The following is a 21,219-nucleotide window of genomic DNA, read 5'->3' on the forward strand; positions in this document are numbered from 1 at the left end:
TTTCCATTTTTGACTAATGTGTTGATTATGTTCTTGATTAATTGTTTTGTCGATAAAATGTCAGAAAATATTAAAAAGTGCCTGTAATAATTTTATGTTTAGTCCAAGGACATACTCAAATATCTTATTTTGTCCAATTTTAATTGGAATATTTGTAGCTTTTGAGCTGTTGGATGGTGAAAACAAGACATTAAATGAATTTACTTTGGGCTCTGAGTTGGAAATAAACATTTTACACTATCTGACATTTTCTATACAACACACCAGTTAATCAAACAAAATGAATGGTCATCAAATGTATCCTTAGTTTAAGCTCTACATCTACTCACGCTGGTTAACTGAACATTAAAAGAGGACACTGTATGGTTGTGTAAAGGGAATGCAGGAAGTTCAAGAATTGTTTCTTCCAATAAAATGCCCTTGAGCAAGGCATCAAGCCCTTACATGCTGTGGTTGGGCTGCTTATTCAATGACTGTGGTAAACTGTTTAAATGAAAAGTACAAAACACTTATTTTCATTCCCTCTATTCTGTGAAATAAAAACTCAGATAAAGTTTCAGTATGTTTCATGTGTAAAATCACTTTCTCTTCTGTGTTATTTCAACACTTTGGCTCTGCTATTCTTTTCATGGCTCAAGGCAACATATTTCTGTGACATGCCCAAACCAACCAGGGAATGTATGATATTATGAAATCACTTATTCATTATTTCTTCACTCATTACGGACCAAGTGAGTCAAGAATGAGTCACACAGTAGGCGTGCCAGTATGACAATAGTTGCTAAATGGCTTAAACGCACAATAGATGTTTCTCCTCCTTAAAACATACTTGTGATTTTCCATTACCTTTTAAAACCTAAGCCATGCTAACATTCACACTACTATGGATGTAGTACACTGGCTGAATTCGGGTTTCTACAATCGCTGACTTAAGGTCTGGGTGAAAAAGCTAGCTGGTCTGATAAACGGAGAGAAAGAGCAAGAGCAGGGCAAGGACGGGTCGAGCGAATCAATGCACTGTGCACAGCTCCACGATGAAATAAGATTTTACACATTTTAAATTAAAAATAAAGGAAAATCAATATGTGGAGGTCAACGTTGATATTGTGGTGGGTCGGCACAAATAAGTCAATATATGGAAACCACTGTGATGAAGCTGCACCATGGAGCCTTACATCAGTCTTACAATTCATCACATTGACAATGATTTCACTTTGATCCATCAAAACTGGAAAGATTTCAAGCTCAATAAATACCTGATGTTTCCAAAACCAATGAGTTATCGTGTTAAGTAATCTCAATATTGAGCACAATGATCTTGAGCTGCCCTTAGACGAACCTCAGCTTTACTACAAAATCTACAAAACTGATACTGTTTTCTTCAGTAGGGCCGAACTGTTTTTGAAACTAAAAAAGCAATATTAAACACTTTTCTGAAGTATTTATGTGACAGCAGGCACTTGGGATGCCATGAGCCAAAAAGGCTATATTTTCTGTGATGTGCCAAACCCAACATCTGGCTTCCATTGTCAGTCTTTCGAAATCCAATTACAACTATTTATGCCCTCAATGCTGCTGCTGTCAACTGTCCACCTACATACATATCAAACGCAAAACAAGATGGTACAGGATTCCAACACCTTTAACCCATTTCCAGAGATTTTCAGTGTATCTGTGTTTTTTTCCATGACAACTTTTTGGTATTCTGATAACTTTTGTAAGGCTGGTGAGGTTATTGGATCGACTGTAAAGACATTAGTTTACATCTGTAATAGTTGCAATCCAATGTTAGTAGAAAAAATATGACTGCATATCCCACTGTACACAAGTCATGTTTAACTTTTCAATGAGGCCAGTATGACAGCTTTACACGATGAGCGACAATTAGAAGAAAATATGCTGCACAACCAATGGTGGAAAGTAACTTAATACTTTACTCAAGTACTCCTCTGTTTTTAAGTACAATTTTTAGGTACTTGTACTTTACTTTAGTAATTCAATTTTATGCTGCTTTATACTTTTACTCTAGATTCAAAATGCATACAAAATACCACCATCTGTAAACCTTTTCTTCCACACATCATGCAGATCAACAGCATGAAGGCATCATAATGCACCTGCCAAACCACAACCACAAGAAAAATTAGCTCAAACACCACAGGAGATTGTTTCACAAATAATGCAAACGCAACTACTGCCCACAAGCAACAAAACTGCTGGAATAAGTAGCCTGGAGACAAACAAGACACAAGCAAAGCTAGCAGAGAACAAGCTAACAGTCGTCACAGCTTTGTTAGCTTACATAGCTAACGTTAAATTAGCTGATTTTACCGAGTCCATAAACGCGACTGAGCAAACAAAACACGGACTTAAAATACAAATATTAGCATAAAAGGCAGGTACTTACACTTGGTGAAGTGAAGCTGGGATCCCACACGTCTCAGCAGAAGGTAAATCCTTTGGGAAGACTTAGCAGCAGAATAAGAAGGGGACGGAGTAAAGTAAGCTAGCTAGTGAGTGTAGCATAAACACGATTATTAACTCCACAGAAGTGACCTGACGTAGGCTAGCATGGTCAGGCTAGCTTGACATTAAGATGCTAACGTTGTATAAACATTAGTAACAAGTGTTTACGGCAACATTACGGCAAAGTCAGAAAAGCAGCACTTTAGCAGCAGCATAGGGCACACCGACTACAGAGGGCGCTGGTATCGCGAAGACCGCCATATTTAAAAGGGTGTGATCCAGTGAAGTGTTTCATTTTAAAGTGCCCGCCCTTTTCCGATATGTTTTCATGGAGGACTTCCAAGATGGCGTAACAAACCATCTGACGCGACAGGTTAAACAACTCATAGACATCAGAAACATGTTAGCAGGAACCTACCTACCCTACCAGCTCTTTTGTAAAAGGTCACAAGACAAAATGATTTGCAGCCACTGGCCTGTGATTAATCTGTATTGTTTTACGTAACAATCTGAAAAGTAAAACTGTAAAATAATTAATTTAATAAATATTATTCACACTATACTGTCTCATGGACGCCATATGTGCTCGAGTGTTGCCAGATCTGTCCTCGGATATTGAGTGAAAACACAGAGAGCAGTGTTGTTCCTCACTGATTCTTGTCGTGCACATACTGTAGCATGCTTCACGGTAGCTCCTGAGGGTGTTTTACACTCCCTGATGTTACTCAGGCAGAGAGGTTCAAATTGACCTTGCATATCACTGTACACGGTGTTGAGTTGCACTGCACACTGTCACTTGAGCATGTACAAACAGACATGCATGGGATATGTGAAGACAAACACAAGAAGGAAAACTGCATGGTGAAATCTCAAAAAAGCCCAGTCTCAAGCACACCATCTTTCCATCTGTGCGTTCATATAAACAACAGCTACTGTACATATCCTGAATATATATGTTCAGGATGCTTTGGTTCCCCCACCAGCTGCTAAAGGCCAGATTCTCACCAGAGATATCCAAGAAGACCAACAAGTGCGCATGCACTGGCATCATGAATATGTGTGCAAGAGTGTGTATGTGTGGCCTCCAAGCTGAGGTAGGCAACAAGATGCAAATTCACAGTTTGTTTACCCTCCTGTGACCTTTGGCTTTTCCTTCTGCCCTGCAGAATCCAACATGTGTGTTCTGGATGACTTCCCTTGGCTGCGATCTGCATGTGCTACAGCAGGGAGGCAAAACAGGCCAGCTCATCAAGCTACAGCATTTCTACCATCAGTATGTTGCTGTCAGGTTATTATTGATTCTTCAGTATAAAACCATGGTCACAATGATCTCTACTATGCACCACTGGTATGGTTATTGTTTTGTATTTGTTTTGTTATTGGTATTGTAAAACTTTTTTTTGGGCTATTCATTGATGGAACAGCACAAAGGTCTCATACAAGTAAAGGAGAATGACCTACATTCAGTACACAGGGTATTTAAACACTGACATTAAGACAGAAATTAAAGTCAGCATTGTTTTAAAGTGTAACTATTCATGCTGTTTGCATGATAGTAGGCAAATGATTGCTGACTTAATTGAGGAAATGGTCATTAATGGAGATAATCATTAGATGCTGATCTATTTCCATTTAACATGATAGCTATTCCTTGTACATTTTCCACATGCAGCTTTAACTAAAATACATTTCTAGTTAAAAGTTTTGATTCTCATAAGGGGCTACCTCCCCCAACCCCTTTATTTTAATTCAAAATCCAAGTATACAGTAATTTTCTGTATTTAGTAATCCACAAAAATCATTTTATTTGTTTATGTAGACATATGCACACACACACACACACACACACACACACACACACACACACATACACACACACACACACACACACACTGAACAGTTGTCCCAGAAAACTGCTGCGACACTGTAAGACCCCCAGTTGCACTCCCTCCGCCCTCTGCCAACTTGATGCTCCCCCACCTCCTGGTGCAAAGGGTCCATTGGAGGGTTACTGCAGTGGCAAGTCAGACCTGCAGTGCCAGCCAAAACACACACAGACACAGTCAGTACACTGTGGCTTGTCTCCCTGCCTCAGTCAGCCCACGGCACCAGCTGCAGCCCGCTGTCCACCAGCACGTGCCAGCTTGTTGTCCCATAAGCACCATGTTTGGTTTGTGACTTATGTGTGTATTAATCATGTTGCGGGAACATAATTCTGTTTACACAGTCACCTTGTGGGGGCGGTGAAGACTTTGGTTAAGGTTAGCGTTAGGCGTGTAGCAGTTAGGGTAATGTTTTGGGATAGTCTCCAAGAAATTAATGCAAGTCAATGTAATGTCCCCAAAAGCGATGGAAACACAACTCTGTGTGTGTGTGTGTGTGTGTGTGTGTGGGTGTGTGTGTGTGTGTGTGTGTGTGTGTGTGTTTAAAGGGACGGAGGGCTTAGCCTAAAATCCTGTCACCCAGCTGCTTCCACCGTCAGATGGTCCCAAAGACCCACATCAACAGATGTACCGAGCTGCGACAGGGAGCAGGGAAAACACACAAAATACCATCTCACAGTCGGTCGGTCTGCTGCAGCCTGCCTGTGTGTACAGACGGCGCATGTGTGCATACAAAAGACTGCAAGCGTTCCCGCTTTGATCCAGTAAAGTAAGAAGTCATGCCCTCTACGTTTTGGCAGTTTCCTCTGCGAATGCTTTCGTCCATTTTGAGCTCAGTGTAGTAGTACTACGTGTTTACAAATGCAGCGTACTGAGATGTCCTTGGCTGCTGTAAGGAGCCACTTTTGGAATCTGGTGTCGGTTTACTGATGCAGTCTGGGATGGCAGGGGGGTGGGGGGCCGGATAACTGATGCTGACAGGCACAAAGGCAACTTGGCATCACATCACACATCTACTTTGAACTCAGCAATGGCAATAAATAAACTGAGCAGTTATTAGACACAAAAGAGGAATCAAAACAATAATACCTGACATTACACTATGGATCGATTAACAACAAAAATAGGTTAAATTCAAGTCAAGCCAAGTCAAAAAAAAGTATAAAGGATAAAGTCTGCTGTACCCTGTACAAATAGAGACGGCAAAGCTTTCTCTTTTGGATTAATACAGAAAGGTCGACTTCTGAAAGGCGTTTTTGGAAATGCCCAAAAATCAGAAACAATTCAGCAAGCAGTCCTCATGCTGTAAACCACATTTACGTTTCCTCTTATACAAGTCACCAGATATACCTATAACAGTGGATCCAGGATGCAATACACGGCCAAAATATGTGGACACCTGAACATTATGCCCATTTGTGATTGTTGAACATCTCATTCCAAAATCATGAGTATTAATCTGCTGCTACAACAGCCTCCACTCCACTGGTTTGAGGCTAGTGGCTTGAGGCTACATTAGCCACTACTAGCATAAGGCAGCTGAATCTCAGATCCAAGTGTCTTGGCTTGAGTTGTTTTGTGGGTAATATAAACAGCAGGTTTTGGCAAGGAGGAAGAATGTGTGAGAAAAATGATCACATTTTATTTTATTTGCACTGATGATTTTTTTTAGTTGTCCATCATGAATCTGTTGGCTAATTGGTGGATCTCTCTGTTAAGATTCCCTTCATTTGAACTAAGGGACCCAGCTTCAGTCATGAAAAGAGCCTCAGACCAAAAGCACACAAAACTTTGGCCATATAGCACATCATAATAATTGATATTAGAATAAATCATCAGAATTAGGAGCAGAAGAACTTATTTTAACTAGATTTCTCAGCACTGTAACCTTGGTCCGGCGGTGTGATGATCTGACCAGTTAAGCCATGTGTTGAGAACTGACCTATAAATGCTGGACATTCAATATTATCTCTGCTAATAGTCAGGGACTGGGTCTACGTCCCATGTGAGAGCTGGCCCCAACATGATGTTATACAAGTACAGAAAAACAAACACAATATTCTGATACACACATGGTTAATATCCACTGTATATCCCTTTTTAGGATCACGCAATGCTTGGACTACAGGACCAAACCCTTCTTAAAGTGAATTTACAGTCATCATTAGATTTATACATCCGTAAAACATTATCCCTCCCTCCCCCTCTCCTCCACCACTTCCACAAACCTGCGTAAGTCGATCTGGCCTTTCCGACAAGGGAAGGTCCTATTAGCGCCAGCCAGGGGCACCCATGGGAGTGAGGAGGAAAAGTGTCCCGTCCCACCCCACCACCACTCCACCCAGCATCATAACATTACTCATGAAACATTCACATCTTTATGTGGCGAGCACGATCACGCCAGCCTCCCATTGGCGGAGGCTGAATCGGCCCAGAACAGGAGATGAGGTTCGATTGGTGTGGTGGGAGCGAGAGTGATGGCAGGATGGCGAGGAGGCTGGTGAGGTTATTGGATCGATCGATCCAGCCCGCCCTCAGCCCACACAGACAAGGGCAAGGACTGCAGGGTTTCAGAGGATTCTTGTGCAAATGGCAACAGTTAGAGGCGGTTTGATGTGTAAATACATATAAGACCATTAAGAATCAATATAATTAACACATTTCCAGTTGAGCAATGAAGTTGAGCTTAATTTACTTGAAAAGTTCAGTCTTCATGTCAAATTTGGTGTGAATAACACAAAAACTGAACTGCTGAGGAGATATTCCTAGTATGAGGTGAGAAGATATGCTTCTTGTGATTGGGGTCAGGTGACATCTGAAAGCATTGCTGTGCAAGGCCATGTTTACACTGCAGATGAAATTCAGATTTTCAGATCAGATCTTCTACTCAGTGCTGTTGGGAAAAGCTTCCAGCAGCCAATTTTTCATGGCTGTGTGATACAAAAGTGGATGAGGGATATGACCTGCATGTGTATAGTCAATGCAAGATTTGTCTGAGTTTTAGAATTTAAACAGTAACGACAATAAAAAGTGAATATCAAGTGAAACTCCTGGAGCAACATTAGCATTCATTTGTACACGTGTTTCTGGTGTTCTGATTAATGTAAATCCAATATTCCCAACACTCTTTCTTCTTTTATCTCTGTTTTTGGTCTCCACCAAGCCTTAAGGGAAATCTCTAGCTCTTTAGCTTGCTAAATGCTAGTGGTTAATTATGTTAGCGTCAAAGTTGGCACAAACCAGACGTTTGGTGTTGGGTAGGAAGTGTACAGAACGTTTATCAGAGCCTTTACCCTGAAAACATCGACCTGATGCAGCTGAATGCAGCCTGAATAAAAACTGTAAAGCTGTGGGCCTTAAATCCAAAACAATGAGCTCAAAGGCGCATAACAGGTTAAGAGCACTTTTACTTCGAAGTGTTTTGTGAATTCAGATTTCCTCCCACAAAGTCACCGTCACCCAGATGCTCGATGCTTACTGGACAGTGACATTTCCAGCAGTGCTTTTCCAGTGTCGCGTGCTGCAAACCAAATATTACAAGCGTCATAAAGATGTCTCAAAACTGCTTTAATAAATAACTTGGATGAGTATTTATAACAATGAAACATCCACTGAAATAATGGAAACCTTTTCACTTTGTATAAAATTAAGTTGCGTCCTTTGTAGAATAAAATGTGTACAATATGCATATTCAGCTTTTAACACCAGCAGTGATGCATCTTTAATTCTTTATTTTGCTGTGTCCCATTTACAGAAAATACGATGGCGTTTTGAGACAATAACATGATATGAAAAGGGGTAATTCTGAACTGAGTTGGTAACTTAAAAAAAAAAAAAACAACACATCTGCATGGTAACAAAAAAATATCTGCAAATATTGTTCCCTTCATTAAAGCCTTTAAACCAAACATGACGCTAATGCATGATGTCCACATTTGACCTTGGTGGTGGACTCTTTTTTTTTTTTAAATCCTCCATCAAGTGTTTTATTCCACAAATCTCCATGATAGCAAAGTGAGACAAGGAGAGCACTTTACTCAGGCGAATAAAACACGCCACTATACACCACACAATGTTTTAAAGAGTTACTTTCCGTAATAGTGAAAACAAACCAACAACATAAAAAAAGATGACCATTGATTACACAAATAATGCATTACTCATTACATTAAGGCACCTGAAACAAAAGGCTTTGTGATGGGTTTAGAAATGGTTTGAGGACTTTTTAAGGCTGTAATGTTGGCAGCTTTGTGACGCTGCCGGCCAAAAAGCTGCGGGTGAATTCTTTTTAACCAAATTCTGATTAAATAACCAAAATCAGTGACACCTCTGATAGAAAGCAAGTTAAAAATGAGAGTCAAACGGTGGGTAACGACTGGATCAAATGCTTCCTACAGGCAGAAAATCAGGAGCAAGCTACAACTGTGGCCACACCCCTGCTTGTGATGTCACAGTAGACGTCACCTACTGTGACATCACTGATTGAGGTGTGGCCAAACAGGCAACTTCCTGTGGAGATTTCTTTAATATGACCATGTTAAAAATGTTTGGGATTTGTTTTGTAATGCTGTTCTGACTAAAAACGTCTCGATGCCAGTCCAGGTTTCCTTCAATCGACACAGTTCAGTGCGAAAGAATTGGGATTTGTTTGCATCCAAAAAACTGACCACATACATCCAGGAAAGAGACAGGACCAGGTCGGGGTATGAACTTGACGTTAATTACTAGTAATTAAAAAAAAGAAAAAAAAAAAAAAAGATGCGTCCTCAAAACAACCATATATAAACCCTTCAGAAATTCCTTCATTGGTGGTACCTCATTGTAAAGACTCTTAACTGTGGGACTCTGGATATGAAGTGTTATAAAATGCGCCTATTTTGACTGGCATAAATAAAAGGAATGGCATTGTAAAAAAAATAAAAATAATATTAATCATAGTAATAACAATAATAATAATAATAATAATAAAAATGTGTGACTTGTCTTTAAGTTACTTATTTCAAATATACACAGCGACTCCTTTAGTATTTACACATATGTACAGAGTATTCATTTCTGTTTTGATCAAATACCTTGAATGGCGTTGCTGTGAAATTGAACTCTTTAAATGTACACTTATATCCCTTTGAGATTTGAGAACAAGGAGGTCAAACTGGGCAGCGCGACTTGGAGCCTCGACGTGGCTCTTAGAAAGGCACTTGCTACCAACTCAAATACTGCAAAAAATCCTCAAACAGAGCTTTCAGCCAAGACAACTGAGAGACAGGAGAAAAAAATGGAAGGCCACATAGTAGGCACTGGGGTTTCTGTCCCCTCTCCCCTCCAGGCCAAGAGTTTTGGTAAGGCTGGCGCATGACGGCCACAGGTGGATTGGTGGGCAATGCCGGAAAGAGACAGAGCAAAGGGAGGGTTTCCTCTGTTACTGTGGCTGCAACAGTCCATTTCCCTCAAAAGTCTTCCTTTACTGTCCCTTTAATGTGTATCTGCCCCCCACAGACACTGAAAAGGAGCCGGCTGACAACTAAATCATAATCATCTGTAAACAATCAAACAAAAAAACTTTATACAGGTTGTTTTTTTTTTTTTTCTCCTTTTCGATGATTCATCGTTTCTTTAAATGGTACATTTCCATAAACCAAAACTGAAGAGAGCCTCTTTCACAACATTTCAGCTCCTTTTGTACATAATTAAAGAAAAATAAGTGAACAGAAGTAAAAAAGGATGTTCACTGTGCTCTAGCCCCCTGAATCAAAAATCATGTCAGGTGACAGTGACGAAAACATGAAAACAAAGCAAAGAACGGCTTATGAAAACACAAAGCCTTTTTTTTCTTCCCAAAGTAGTCCAAAAAATAAGAATAATCGCTGCCTTGCAGCTTCTTGCACTCACACTGCGAGTCCTTTGTTTAGATTTCTTATACACAATGGTCTCTGAGGTCTTTTTGACCAGTCAAGGCCGCGCTAACATTTTTCCAGCGGTTGTCTTTGGGGCTGTAGCTTGGGGTCCGGTGGGGCGCTTTGAGGGGTGAACTGGAGCTGTGCAGGGTACAGATCACTCCCCCACTGGACTGCACTGCAGTCTTAGAGTACTTACTGACTGGCTGCTTTCCCGCCTCTGCTCCACCACACTCATCCTCGAGCTCAAGCTCGCCTTCCGTCTCCTCCTCCTCATCCTCCTCCTCCTCCCCCTCACACGTCCGATAGGAGGGGCCCATGAGCTTTTTGCGCTCCTGCTCGGCCTCCCTGTTGCTTTCCTTCAGCTGCTGCTGTTGCTGCTGCTGACGTCCCACGACAAGCCGGAGCGGCTCCCACTGGTTGTTCACGCTGCCGTCAGCCGCTGATCGTACGTTCCTCTCGCGCTCTTTTCTCCGTTTGCGTGTCCACCAAACACATACGATGATGCAGAAGAGGCAGAGCAAGCAGAAGACCACACACAGGAGAGGCACCAGGTAATCTGTGGACATCAAGATGCACGAGACGGGAAATGAAGGACGAGGAAATCAGTCACCAGTGAGGAACTACATGGGGCCCATGACAAACCCTTGTGGGACACCTTTGCTAATTATTACTCACCCACTGAAGGGGGCATGACCTGTGTTTCCACTTTGACCTCGATGACTGCCAGCATGATGGTGCTGTTGTGCCGCTTGGACAAGGAGCCCACTATGGCGCTGGCTGCCTCCTGGATCAGGCTGTGGTCTGGTAGATCCTCTGGCTGGAACGACTGAGAACCAAACCAGAGAGCATGTTAACAATTTATAATTTTTACGTTTATGCTTGTGTACAAACAAAATACAAGCTAGACATTTCCCACTGCTTCCAGTCTTTATGCTAAGCTGAACTGAGAGTGATATCAATCTTCTCATCCAACTCTCAGCAAGATTGAGTTAATTTCCAAAGATTTCAAGCTATTCCTTTTCATTAACTTGATATTGCAAAGCCTTTGATAACAGAATTTATCGCCCTAACCCTTAATTTAGTCAAACTGTTTAATGAATTCTGATTTAATGCAACAAGTTCTGTGGGCAGTTGTGCCAGCCAACCTGGATATAAAAGCTAATGACCTCCAACACTGTGCTTCTCAGCTACAGTTTCAATAATACTGTGCACAACAAGAGTATAGTGGACACTGTAAACCAAGAACAGGATCTTCAAATTCAAGTGTGGATCGTTCACTTACTATAGCCACGTCTACAGCATCCTGATTCGAATGAGAGAGGTCACAGAGCAGGAGAAGGGCGTGGTCCTTCGCCAAGCTTCGGGTGTCAGGAAGATACCTCAGCTCGTAGCAGATGTTCTCCACTGTTGTTCCCTGCATATGTGCAAACACAGTCTGATCAGCAACAGCACGAAAGCCACCATTTGGTTCAAGGCTGGAAAGAAAAAAAAAAAAAAACTATATGCGAGGAGATGACTCACTGGTGGCACTTTGTCTCTGTTGAAAACAAGTGTTATGCGGCCACAGCTGTTGTCCAAATGCCCGCTGTTCGGCTGGCACTTGGTGGTTGCTTGTGGAGGTGAGGGTCCAGCCATGGAGCAAACCCCCCACTCGTGGCAAGGGGGAGAGAAGCAGGTGAGGTAACTGTGCTCCAGACACTCTTGTCCAGCCGGGCAGGACTGCGGTCTCTGGTCCTGGTCTGATGACCGGAGCCGGCAGGGACGACGTCCACACAGCACCTGGTGTCACAGATCCACATATTCAACTACAGGAACTACATGAACTCCTTATACTGATATAACCCAGCATGCTGCTTTGTTCTGGCAACCAGAAAATGTTAGCTATCATCTCATTTAGGGCTGCAAATAACATTTTCTTTATCGATTAATCTTTCAGACTATTTTCTCGAGTAACTCATTGATCGTTTGCTCCACAAAATGTAAAATAGTGGGAAAAAAGTCCATCACAATATCCCAAACACCACAGAGACTTCTTCAAATTGCTTTTGTTTTTGTTCTATGATATTTATCACAATGTGCTGGCACTGCTTTTAGAAGGCCTGTGTTACCTTTGTACAGTCCACTTTGCCATTGATGCAATGGCAGCTGTTACACTCTTCCTCCCAGCGGCTGCTGTGGGGAAACTGCAGCCCAGCATAGTGGCAAGACTTCCCGATACCTATGACTACACAGAGACAGAAAGAGACGACTGAACTTCTGCAGCAAGAAGTCTGCACTGATGGAGTCAAAATCCTGCATCAACAAGACATGAGCACCGAGTTTGATGACATAAACTCCAAGAAGGAGAAGGAGAATTAATGAGTTGTATTTACACTCTTGGCATCGGGCTCCTGTTCTGCCCAGCGGACAGATGCAGCGGAAACCGTTGATCTCGTCCACACAGGTGGCTCCGTAGGCACAGGGTGAAGACTGGCACTCGTTTATGTCTGTGGAGGGAAGAAGAGCATCACATTTAAGTCACACACCAGACCAGCATTTTCTATTTTATGAGCCTTTATAAGCCAGTAAAGGCCTGGTCACATCAAAGACTGGCACATCAAGCTGAGTGAACGGTGCACATGTTTAACTACCAGCCCGCCGCCGATCTGAGCTGATCTTTGAGTGACACTATCCATTGTGCCTTCCCACCAAAATCACTGCTAACCCCGGGCCATTGTCACCCAGATTCCACATGAACACAGTCTGGATGAGGACTCTCAAATTCAAGCCTGACAGAAAAGGTGACCGCTATCCGGCCCAAACAAAAGAGCAGAGAAGAAGAATTTCAGGGTCACTGGGTAATTTGTCTTCCGTGTGTGTTTGTGTGACTGTGAGAGTATGGAGGAGGGACGACCTCTGACCCCTGAGGCGTTAAAGTGCCGAGAAAAAGGGAGAGGGCGGCGTCCCGGTCTTACATTTAGGTGTCAATGTGTCCATCTCCTCCTTGTCCCCCCTTTTTTCTTTCCTTGCTCCATCCTCTTCATCATGATACTTCAGTTAAGTTATGGTCTTGAAGGATCTTAATTTAAAATGTTTTCATTGGGGGGGGTTTTGCATATTTGCACTGCACCAAAAAATGTGTGTTGCACAGTCATCACTCACTGATTCGGCAGTCTGGTCCAGCGAAACCAGGAGCGCACTCGCAGCGGAACCAGTTGACTCCGTCCACACAGATACCGCCGTTGTAACTGAGAGAGGAAAGACATAAAAAAAGATCAGATGAGGCCGTACAAGAGCCACATCCTTTCCAGCTGCAACAAAGCTCATTGTGTGTGTGTGTGTGTGTGTGTGTGAGATGGCGGTGATGGTGGTGGTGGGGGTCACAAGGCTCAATTCAACTCATCAATACAAGCCTCCACCTTTCAGATGCTAATTGCCGTGTCCAGTCCCTCCCTCCCCTCCTCTCATCACGCCTCTCTTCCATTCCTCCTCAAAGCCCGGCTCCCCCCCAGGTCGCACGGGAAGAATGGACACGTATGCCCCCCTCCGCCACTCCCCCACCTGCATTCACCACGGGGTAGGTGGGACCCCCCCCCCCCACATCTAAAAACCTCTCTCTCCACCTTTCTCTATCCTATTCAACAGCCAAGCCCCCTGTTCTGAGAGATGCCCCCTTTGAGGCTTGGTTTAAGGACAACTTCCACTGCTTTTAGCAGCCCTTCACCCCTCCGGCCTGTGTGAAGTGTGGAGATGAGGGAGGCAAGACGATGGGGATGAAAGGCGGGGGGTGAGGGGTGGGGGTTTGGCTACGCCACAGGAGTGTGTGAGGCAGGAAACGCTACGTACCACGGATGAGGGTTGCAGTCGTTTATATCTGTTGAAGAGAGCGAGAGAAAAAGATATTTAGTGCTGAGTCACGTATTTGTTCATTTCATGTCATTTTTTCCACTGCTCTCATAAAATGTCACCATTGAACATCAAATATTTGTCACATTTTAATGCTAGCTGCATGTGGCTCCTCATGCCTGTAGCGTATGCTCAAGCATTAGCACAGCAGCAACGAGCTACTCTGAGTGCATTTCTTCAGTAAGTCAAAAAGATAAAGTAAACAGCTCCCTAAAACACATATCCTTTATGTACTCAAGCCATCTTGTGATAAAACTAACACTATTTATCTTTTCTTACGACAAATTAATGCTGAAATGCCACATCACATGAGCTGGATTAGAGCAGCAGGAGGTGATGGCGTCTGAGCTCACTCAAAGCTACAGATCACGGCGACTTTCATGCCAGTCACATGCAAAGCTACAGAGAGAAACTAACTTTGGCCACAGGTGGGGCCCTCCCAGCCCTCTTTGCAGATGCAAGTGAAGGTGTCTCCTCCCCCCACACAGGTTCCACCGTTGGAACAAGGACTGGAGGCGCACGTGCTGTTCTTGGCTGCGGGACGAGAGGAAGCACTGGTTAGATCATAGACGAGCACCAGATTGTTGACAGCATAGTTACACAATAAATCAAATATGAGTGAACAACAACTTTGCTCTTTTTCCGGACCGATGATCATGATGGATTGTTTGACACTTATTTTAATGCTGGTGGACAGAGGCCATCCTGAGGCCTCACCTGTGTTGCACGTGTTTCCACCCCAACCGGGCGGGCAGGCACAGCGGAAGGCGTCCCCGTGGTCGTAGCAGGTGCCTCCGTTACTGCAGGTGGTTGCGTCACACTGGCTCTCGCCTGGGCAGGATTACAAAGAAACACTGCGGTCACACAGCATCTTCACGTGACTATCCACAGCGTCGGCAAGAAAGGATCATACACACTCAGTGTCGACATCGTGTAAACATGTTTTAGCTGTCAAAACATACAAAGATGTGTAGCACGGTGGAGTTGGGGCCAAGGCGAGCTCCGAACATAAACACACTCGTTAACACACGGTCAGCATAACTCACGGGAATGGCAGGTCTTGCCCTTCCAGTTGTCGGCACACTCGCAGTAGAAGTCGTTCACCAGGTCGACGCAGCGTCCGCCATTCTTGCACGGGTTGTGTCTGCACTCGTTGACATCTGAAAAAGGTTGAGGCGATCTTTACCCGACTGTCTCCCGTTTAGTGCAAAGAAATGCAGAGCAGGGCGAGCAGAAGCTCTACCCGAGACACGACTTCCTCTCTAAAATGATGCACAGACTGGCTGAAAAGACAAACAGTTATGTGAGAGGCGAGGAACTCACTGAGGTCGCACAGTCGACCCTCCCAGCCGTCAGGACAGAAGCACTGAAAGGAGTTCACGCCATCAATGCAGGTCCCTCCCTTTGCACAGGGGTTGTTGATGCAGTCGTTTATATCTGAAAATGTGAGGTTACACAGACCAAACACTTTTTTAAGCATTCAGATGCACTAAAGAAATGTGCGTTAAGGCCTATAAAAGGTCATTTTAAGTGTGCATTAATGTATCTGTCAACAGCAATAACTCATGACACTGAATTTGATACGATTACAGCTGTGTTATACTGTGCATATGTTACCAGACTGGTATGTTAAAAACATGTGTTTTGAAAAATGAGATATTTGTGCTTTTCGTGGACTATTTTGTGGATTCTTCAATGAATCTGAACTCGTCGGTTGGATCTGAAGGTTAAAGTCTCCACATACTCTCATGGCAGTAGATGCCGCTGAAGCCCGGATCACACACGCAGGTGAAGTTTCCCGCGGGCTGGCTGATGCAGCGTCCTCGTGGACCGCAGACGTTGGAGGAGACATGCCGCACTCCGGTCGAGTCGTTGGTCGCTATCGCAACAGTGCAGCTGTCAATGACTGCAAGAAAGAAAAAAAAAAACAGTTCAAATTCATCACTTTTCTTTGACCTACTCGCTCGTTCACTCGGTTTCATCGCTGCGGTCGACGTCGGTCACCTTGACACGGGCTGGTTTGGCAGCTCTCCTTGAGCTGCTCACATGTTTTTCCCTCGTAGCCTTCGGGACATGCGCAGTAGAAGTCCTGGTCCATGCTGTGGCACCTGGCCTCATTCTCACAAGGGTTTGGATCGCAGGCGTCTGAGGAGGACCAGCTGGAGATCTGAGGGCATGGGAAAGAGAGGAAAGTGTTGCCTTTACAAAAGAGAAGACACATACAGGTCAGACTGAAGAACTGAAATTTAAAAATGCCACTTAAAGCTGCAAAAATCAATATCAGATGGGGGTGCAGCGCCGTGCTAAAGGCCACTTTGACAGTTGCCGTTGGAGGCGAGAGAGTTTCCAGACAGTCAATCGATCTGAGCTGATCTTTGGCCACGAGCCTGTTGTAGCCTACTGCTGTCACACTAACTCGACCTACCAAACACCAGCGCCTCACTAAAATGGTTATTTGGTGATAATTAAAACAAGTGAAGCTAAATGAGCAATGGAGAAAGAAGATCTAAAGTCCGTGTAGGTGAGCGGCTTAGCTCGGCTCAAGCCGCCGCCGCCGCCATTCCGCACAAATCGAAAGTAAGCGTACGAGCAAAGTAAGCCTCAGAAACTTTCCCTAAGCTCATCAAGGGAATCCACGCTTTTGGTTTTACATCTCTGCCCGGCTTAATCTTGCAAGATTATTCTGAGACAGACGCCGGGCAGAAGAGAGAGAGAGAGCGAGAAACTGAGCAGGCAAGAGGAAGACGTTGACTCTGGTCCCACGTCATGCAGAGCCACAGCGGACATAATACAGCTAAATCATCTGTCATACCACCGTGACACAGAAAGAACCCAACGAGAGGCCACGGTGACATCTTTTCGCCATTTCTACAAGCCGCAACTCAGAGGTTGGAGTGAAAATCTCTCAGTTTATGTAAACAGAAGCTTACTGTGCATAAACTCTGGGTTGCACCCCTTTGCCATTTAAGGTGCTGAACAAGAGAGTTAGAATAGGGCAACAGCGTGGGTGAAGACTGTGGTCACGCACAGTTTATTTTACTCTAAGTGTCGGGGCCAGATACATTTTTTTTCTTCAGCATTTGCATGTGTGTGGTCAGGAGATCGTGTCTGAGGGCAAGAGTGGCTATAAATCTTCTGCACATTAACGTAACTGTTTGCACTGTTCACAGCACGAGGGGCATTTTTCATTGCAGCAGACGGGCTGAGAATTTATTTAAACCACAAGGCGAGGTTAGAATTTACATGTGGTCAACCATGAAAATTAACATTCTGCTATGAACTGACTTTTGAAGGTTGCTCGTATTGTTCGAGAGGATGTTTGTCTGCATTATTAAGTGTGAATCAGTGAGCAGGTCCTCAGATCTGAACATAGATTTAAACAATGACATGCACAGCAGAGCTTTGCTTTTCCACAAAAGCAATTCCGCTAATGTGGCTAAATATACAAATCAAATCTTTATCGGGTTGAATTTCCAAGTTAATTATACATGGGACACAGAGGACTTTCATAAACTGCTACTGCATGATCAACACAAGCATGTCACCAACTAAGAGAGCAGATGTGGCTCTTTGGATTCATGTTGTCCTTATTTCCTCTAAAGACTACCAGTCAGATGAGGACTGGGCAAAAAAACAACATTGCACAATCAATCCTTCCTGGACTTGAGAGGAGATACTAATCAGAGAAATATGATGCTGGAGGCGTTATAGTTTTGGCACTGCGGGGCAGGAATGTACACCGTGCCATAGCAGGTATCAGAACTCTGTAGTATGTGGGCAGAAATCCAGCGTCACCTCATTCAGTGAGGCTCATATTTATAGTAGGGATGCTAAAACAGGACTGGGCCCTGACCAGCAATGTCCTCCATTCAGGGCCCAAGAGATGCAGCGAAGTGTCGGTTTCCTCACTGCTAACCTACATTAGCTTCAAACGTGCGCTTCAAATATAAAAGCCATCAGCAAGGACACTGATATGTCATAATTAAATAAATAAAATGATCAATTACCACTCAGGTCTGCAATGAAGCCTGGGCTTTGCTTATTGGAGCACACCAAACAGACAGGCCATAGCAATAATTTGGCACACTGCAGTGGACAGTTGGCTTGGATCACTGTGTTGTAATGACTGCTGCGGTTTGTGTATTTGCACAGCGTTACAAGTCACTCAGTGTATATTCTCCTCAATCCAACTGGCTGCCAAGTAAGTATTAATATTCTGTTCACGCTATCATTATCACGGCCTGCAGAGTTTCGTTTTCTTTCGATTGTTGATTTTACGGGCATGTTTTGCCATGACAACATGTCCACCTCTGTCACACATGCATCTCTGTGACGGTCTCATTTCCAGTCATGGACCACTCACCGACCAGCTTTGGCAGCTGTTTTCATATTTTCAAAATGTTCACGTCCCCTAATCTGACTGCTGGCACTGCTGCATCTGATTTCTGACTGTAGCCTGAAGCTCCATGGTGGGAAATTTGCCCTCAAACAGAGCAGAAAAGGTCACCTCAGATATTCACTTTGAATCTTTGCTAATGATCCAATCTCAGGAATGCACTCAGACTCATGAACAGGCGGTATTTGTCAGGTTCAGTACGTAGGATTTTGTGGCATCTAAAAATGCAAAAGGCCCCTCTAGAGCCACTGTTTGGTTTGTCTCTTCTAGGCTACTGTAGAAACATGGCGGTGCAACATGGCAGACTCCACGGATGAAGACCGACATGTTCTTTAGATACTAAGCTAGTATGAAAAGTATAAAAACAGTCTAAAGGTGGTCAAACATGTGATGTGTCACTGCTTAAATACCAAGGTTATCAAAAAGTTTGTACAAACTGTCAATGCGGCCACAATAAGTCTGAGTCTCACCTCACACAGCTGTCCAGCAAACTCTGGTGGGCACTGACACACAAAGCCGTCCAACACCGCGTGACACCGGCCGCCGTTCTGGCATGGACGGCTGTCGCACTTATTCCTCTGGATTTCACAGTGAGTGCCCACAAAACCTGGAGGACACTGGCAGTGGTAACCCCTCGGGCCCTCCTAAAGAAAACACAAATGAAGAGCTGCTGGTTTGGTGTGTGTGTGTGTGTGTGTGTGTGTGTGTGTGTGTGTGTGTGTGTGTGTATGCAGCAGCGCCAAGAGCAAAAGTGGAGGTTGGAACATACGGCAGATTAAGATGAAAACATCCATTACCTTGCATGTTGCTCCGTTCTGGCACTGACCGTGGCAGCCGCTGATGTCTGAAGAGGAGGAAGACGTGATTAAACATGATGAAGCACATGAAATGATTTCCATATGGGAGTTTATCACATTATGCATCATCAGGGTGCAATCTACTCTGCGGGATGTGCACAGATTGAGCCAAAGTTTGGAATAGAAACAACTAGTGAAGCCAAGAGAGTCAGATAGACCTTGTGTAGACTGTAACTGGGCATGCATTGGATCCAGAGAGAGGAACTGGGCATGCAAGTTCAGTCATGATGAGGGCAGAGCTGGAGCTTCAGTTTGCCAAGACGAGAAAGAAACGGGTTACCACATGTGGGGAAAGTGAGTGAAGCTGAACTATGCCTACGTATGGCGAGTGTCCGGGAAGTGAGAGGAGGCGTTTGTAAGTGGCCAGAAGAAGAAGACGACGCCAGTGGAAGGACAGAGATTTAGACTTTTAAGGAGAGGAAATACTGACTGATGTCACAGTTTTGTCCGGACCATCCCCGAAAACAGTCGCAGTGATATCCGCCAATCAAATTTTTGCAAGAGTGAGCGTTCACACAGGGATTTCCTGCACACTCATTTGCATCTGTAAAGGCAGGATGAAGAAGGAGACCGAGTCCATAAGTTGAAACAAACCAAGGAAAGGACAAAGAGAAAGAAAAGAGACCAGCAATCCAACCTTTGAAGGCCAGCTAACACAGAAATGACAGAACTGGCACCGTGTTCATGGCTACAAATCAAATCTGTTTAACTTTAGTTGTGTGTGCTTGCATTTTAAAGCTGCACTTTAATCATTGCTCATGTCAGTAATGCAGAACTATCAGGGAAACAGAGGCGTGACATGCAAGACATCTCTCTCTTTCCCCATATTCACTGCCTTCATCTGAACTGTCAGCTGGCCAATAAAGGTTAAAATGCCCCCTTCAAACCCCCCATAAAACCTGCGGCCTATCACAAAATCTATTAATTGAGCATTTCCCGATGTCTGAAGTATGAGATCAAGTTGAAAATTCATTTCTTTCTGGCCAAATATAATCAAAAAACATGTTGGTGTTGCAGGTCCTGTGGCCAGAACTCCACCACAGAGGCTCCTGTGAAGTTTCAGAGAGAGAAACAACCGCTGACACATCACTGTTTTCATTCGAGATGGATGAAATGAGCGCAAACGGCACAGCTTCACCCACAAACATTCACCACCTCCACCAACAGTGTTCCCACAAAGAAAAGCACCGCTGCTCGGATACTAAAGGAAGGGGGGGGCAGTCTGCAGGGAGTCCTGCTGTGCTCACACACACACACACACACACACACACACACACACACACCTGTCTTTTCTGTGAAACCCTAAACTCCACACACACAATCGCCAGGTAAGACAGGAGGCCAATGGCTGCCTGTAAGCCGAGATCTGAGCCGGTAAGATGACACTGAACTCTTGGGATCTCTTTCCGACCTTCAACCCTTCCACCACGCTCGCACACGCACCCCAACTTTGTTTACCGGTCGTAATCCATTTCCTGGCTTCACGCCGGTCACGTCCGCTTCTCGAGACGGGAGCGATACAGAAACCAATGCCAGCGACAAACAAACAGCCTGATATAGACACACTCGTAGCTCATAAAGTCATTGAGGAAAAAAAAAAAAGGGCGGCCATGCAGCTGCCAGCTCGTCCAGGATATTGACAGCTTGTACTCTGGCCACGGGGCTCAGGTTGCTGGTTGCCAATTTTAATCTAAAAACACAGTTAGCCTGAGCGATGGCGTGCCTGAGAGGCCATTTATTTGTTTTGGAAAATGGAACAAACAGGAAAGAAAACACATCTCCCTGCAGAGATGAAGGAATCCTGAAGACGGGAAATCCGTTTTTAAACAACCTCC

At 44.1% G+C, this 21,219-nt stretch overlaps 1 protein-coding gene across 2 annotated transcripts in view; it reads right to left on the bottom strand.

Moving 5' to 3' along the window:
* Positions 1 to 9,936: 9,936 nt before the first annotated feature.
* The window catches only part of jag2b (jagged canonical Notch ligand 2b), a 41,446-nt gene continuing 30,163 nt past the window's right edge, over positions 9,937 to 21,219 (bottom strand). Inside the window, exons 10-26 of one of the 2 annotated variants that reach the window (XM_076756264.1) lie at positions 19,815 to 19,928; positions 19,325 to 19,371; positions 18,998 to 19,171; positions 16,136 to 16,298; positions 15,876 to 16,037; positions 15,455 to 15,568; positions 15,178 to 15,291; positions 14,849 to 14,962; positions 14,549 to 14,665; positions 14,072 to 14,099; positions 13,388 to 13,473; positions 12,619 to 12,732; positions 12,355 to 12,470; positions 11,768 to 12,025; positions 11,529 to 11,660; positions 10,922 to 11,072; positions 9,937 to 10,802 (exon numbers count right to left, since the gene is read on the bottom strand). In XM_076756264.1, the coding sequence (XP_076612379.1) occupies positions 10,264 to 10,802; positions 10,922 to 11,072; positions 11,529 to 11,660; positions 11,768 to 12,025; positions 12,355 to 12,470; positions 12,619 to 12,732; positions 13,388 to 13,473; positions 14,072 to 14,099; positions 14,549 to 14,665; positions 14,849 to 14,962; positions 15,178 to 15,291; positions 15,455 to 15,568; positions 15,876 to 16,037; positions 16,136 to 16,298; positions 18,998 to 19,171; positions 19,325 to 19,371; positions 19,815 to 19,928 (2,543 nt within the window). In that variant the 3' untranslated portion in view covers positions 9,937 to 10,263. The remainder of the gene's footprint in view (positions 10,803 to 10,921; positions 11,073 to 11,528; positions 11,661 to 11,767; positions 12,026 to 12,354; positions 12,471 to 12,618; positions 12,733 to 13,387; positions 13,474 to 14,071; positions 14,100 to 14,548; positions 14,666 to 14,848; positions 14,963 to 15,177; positions 15,292 to 15,454; positions 15,569 to 15,875; positions 16,038 to 16,135; positions 16,299 to 18,997; positions 19,172 to 19,324; positions 19,372 to 19,814; positions 19,929 to 21,219) is intronic. The other variant, XM_076756266.1, reaches the window with a different exon arrangement.

The sequence above is a fragment of the Chaetodon auriga genome, chromosome 18 (assembly GCF_051107435.1).
Source record: "Chaetodon auriga isolate fChaAug3 chromosome 18, fChaAug3.hap1, whole genome shotgun sequence".
In the NCBI taxonomy this organism is placed as follows: domain Eukaryota; kingdom Metazoa; phylum Chordata; class Actinopteri; order Chaetodontiformes; family Chaetodontidae; genus Chaetodon; species Chaetodon auriga.